This window comes from Lipotes vexillifer, unplaced genomic scaffold (assembly GCF_000442215.2).
Source record: "Lipotes vexillifer unplaced genomic scaffold, Lipotes_vexillifer_v1.1 scaffold395, whole genome shotgun sequence".
In the NCBI taxonomy this organism is placed as follows: Eukaryota; Metazoa; Chordata; class Mammalia; order Artiodactyla; family Lipotidae; genus Lipotes; species Lipotes vexillifer.
In genome coordinates, this window is record NW_006797390.1 from 8,444,501 (window position 1) to 8,447,208 (window position 2,708).

Below are 2,708 nucleotides of genomic sequence, written 5' to 3' on the forward strand. Positions count from 1 at the left end.
AGAGCGTGAAGCGGGCCCTTCCTCTGAAGCCGCCTTCTCTGGCCTTCGGTTGAGGGTGCAGAGGGTGGGAGGGCTGCTGTTTTTCTCTCGAGAACGTGTCTGCCCTGATATCTTGGTGCAGAAAATCCGGGCACAAGGACCTCCCTGATTGCTGGCGGCGGCGAACCTTGGCTTATCCCCTCCAGCGCCCTTCACAACCCGCGGGCAAGTCAGGAGGCCCTGGGACACAGGCCACCTCATCGCAGGCCGGGCCTCCGCAGACCGAAGAGGCTCTGGGCCGCTGCATGGAGCTGCGCTCCCCTGCGTGCACGGCACACGCTGCCGTGCTCCTGGGCGTCCAGAGCCCCTGGCCACCTTCAGGCTCTTGGCAGGCAGAGAATGAGGAGGAAGAAAAAACAGACTTGAAATTTAAAGTTAAAAGATTGAAAATCCTATCTCCAGATTTCATTGAAACGTCTTCAAGTCGAGTCTTTGCCTTGAATCCCAGGGGGCCCCCCTCTGCCCCGCCAAGCTCTGTCGGGCCCCGGTGCGGGCCGCTGGGGGTGGCGAGCCCTGGCTGGAGCAGGCCTCAATCTTTCAAAGCAACCCTGAGCACACATGAGGGAAAATGAAGTCCAGGGCAAATCTAAATAAATAAAAGAAGGGGAAAAAGTTTCAGAAACCTGTGTTTACTCTGGCACGCGCCTGGCCTCCACTGCGTTTGACATATTAGGGGAAATTTTGGCGGGGCCCATTAGAAGCACTTAACAAGGCGTATGCTTCTTTTCAGAATACAAGGGGCTTGGAATGTATTGTTTAAACAAGATTCGGCGAATCTTTGATTCTGTTTTGAAACATCTCTCTGTGTGTGTTTGTCTCACTGGTGCTTCCGTGGCATTAACTTCCTTAACCCCCCTCCCAGGCCATTTGAAATCATTATTTTACTGACAATTTTTGCCAACTGTGTGGCCTTAGCGATCTATATTCCCTTTCCAGAGGACGACTCCAACGCCACCAACTCCAACCTGGTAAGTGCACTGTTGCGTCTGCATTTCCGAGTCGGCGGAGACCTGAGCTTGGATCACGCGGATTCAAGCTGGAACGTGTTTGATGGTACAAAAGCCAGCCGAGCTTGGATCCCGAGGGCTCTAGCTCTTTATTCAAATGGGCACCTGTCTTACGTCAGCCTGTTTTGAGTGATACCGTTGCAGTCGGGTGGTTGTGAGCAGGGCGCACGTGAGTGTGAGTTCTGGGCGGCGGCCTGGGGGTGCTCGGCACACCTGCAGCCTTGAAGGGCAGGTGTTTGCGGGAGCGAGTGTGCCTTCCGGATCCTCCATCGTGTTTGTTTCCAGGGCCTTCGTTCCGCTGGTGACGTTCGCTCAGGTGACATGTAGAATCGTTGCACGAGAAGTAATTTCTAGGAAGCGTTTAGGAAACTTTGCTTTTGCAGCCAAGATGTACTATTTAGTTAAAAAAGGTTTTCTGTTCTTGGGAAAGGCAGCTTTCCATCTGGTTGGTTGGGAGGCCGGTGCTGGCAGTTTGGGGTTAGAATGTGTCCATGGAAAAAGTGTGGAGGGTGTTTACTTTGGGCTGAGCGTGAAGTCATCACAAAGGCCTTTGCGCCGTCTGGGCATGGGGGGAGAGGCTTGGAATGCAGCTGGCAGAGCCCGACGCCCCAGGCTGCCTCGGCTGCAGGCTTGGGGGGAAGTCCTGCCCCTCTCCCCTCTCCTGCCAGGACACCAAAGCTTCTCACGTGACCCCCAAAAAGCGCATCTTCCGCCGTCACTGGCTGCTTCCTCTGGTGACACGGGACTGTCTGGTGATAGTTTCCGGAAGAAGCAGGAGGGGACTGGGCCTCCTCCTGCTGTCGCCGGCTTCTTGTGATGTCACGGGAGAGTCAGTTCTTCTGCTTTTTAGCCTTTGACATTTGTTTGTGGCCCCGTCAGGCAGTCCGTCTGATGCCTGTTTAGACTTCACGGCCGTCGCCTGGTTGTCACAGTGAGCCTGGGTTGCACGTGGGGTCAGGCTCCGGAGCCGGCCCTCAAGCCTAGTGATGACACGGCAACCAGAGCACCAGCCCAATCCACGCGGCCTGCTGAGGCGTGACCTTGTCTCTTAACAGGCAGGACATCTTTGCTGTGTCAAAAGAAATCCGAGAGGGGTGTCCCAAAGGGCCCTAGCAAAGCAGGAGCCTCTTCCGGTGGTGCTACTCCTGCTCCGAGTGTCACCTCCCCCCGCCCCCGTCCTCCCCAGAACCCTGTGGCTGCGCACTTAGAAAAAGAATCCGGGGCGTTCGGAAGCCAGTGATGCTTTGGGTCAGCTCTAGGCCAAGGCACCGAGGCGGGGGCTGTCATCTTACCCCCAGAGACGGCCCCTCACCCCGAGTCAGGGAGGATGAGAAGGGCCACCAGGGGCTGTACAGGTGGGCACGCTGGGTGACCGAGGGCCGCTGGTCCCACCCCTCCGGGCTGGAGAGCAGGGTGTCCCTGGATGCCCTCCGGGCTGGAGGCGAGGGGCCGTGGTCTTTAAAACACTCCACAGAGTGATGGATGAGCTCTGAAACTAGGCGGGGGGGATGGTTGCGCAACTGTGGACTTTTACTGAAGGTCGCAGGTCATACACTCACAACGGGCGGATTTCCTGGTGTGTAAATTGTACCAGTAAAGCTGCTCTGAATAAAGGGTGCAGTACCGGCAGCATCAGCCCAGGCCTGTCCAGGCTGCCCCGCT

The 2,708-nt window shown here is 56.8% G+C and overlaps 1 protein-coding gene across 2 annotated transcripts in view; it reads left to right on the forward strand.

Moving 5' to 3' along the window:
- Window positions 1–2,708, forward strand: part of CACNA1C (calcium voltage-gated channel subunit alpha1 C) — a 435,574-nt gene that overhangs the window by 3,008 nt on the left and 429,858 nt on the right. For both annotated transcript variants that reach the window (XM_007469483.1, XM_007469484.1), the window contains exon 2: window positions 902–1,007. In XM_007469483.1, coding sequence (XP_007469545.1) covers window positions 902–1,007 — 106 coding nt within the window. The remainder of the gene's footprint in view (window positions 1–901; window positions 1,008–2,708) is intronic.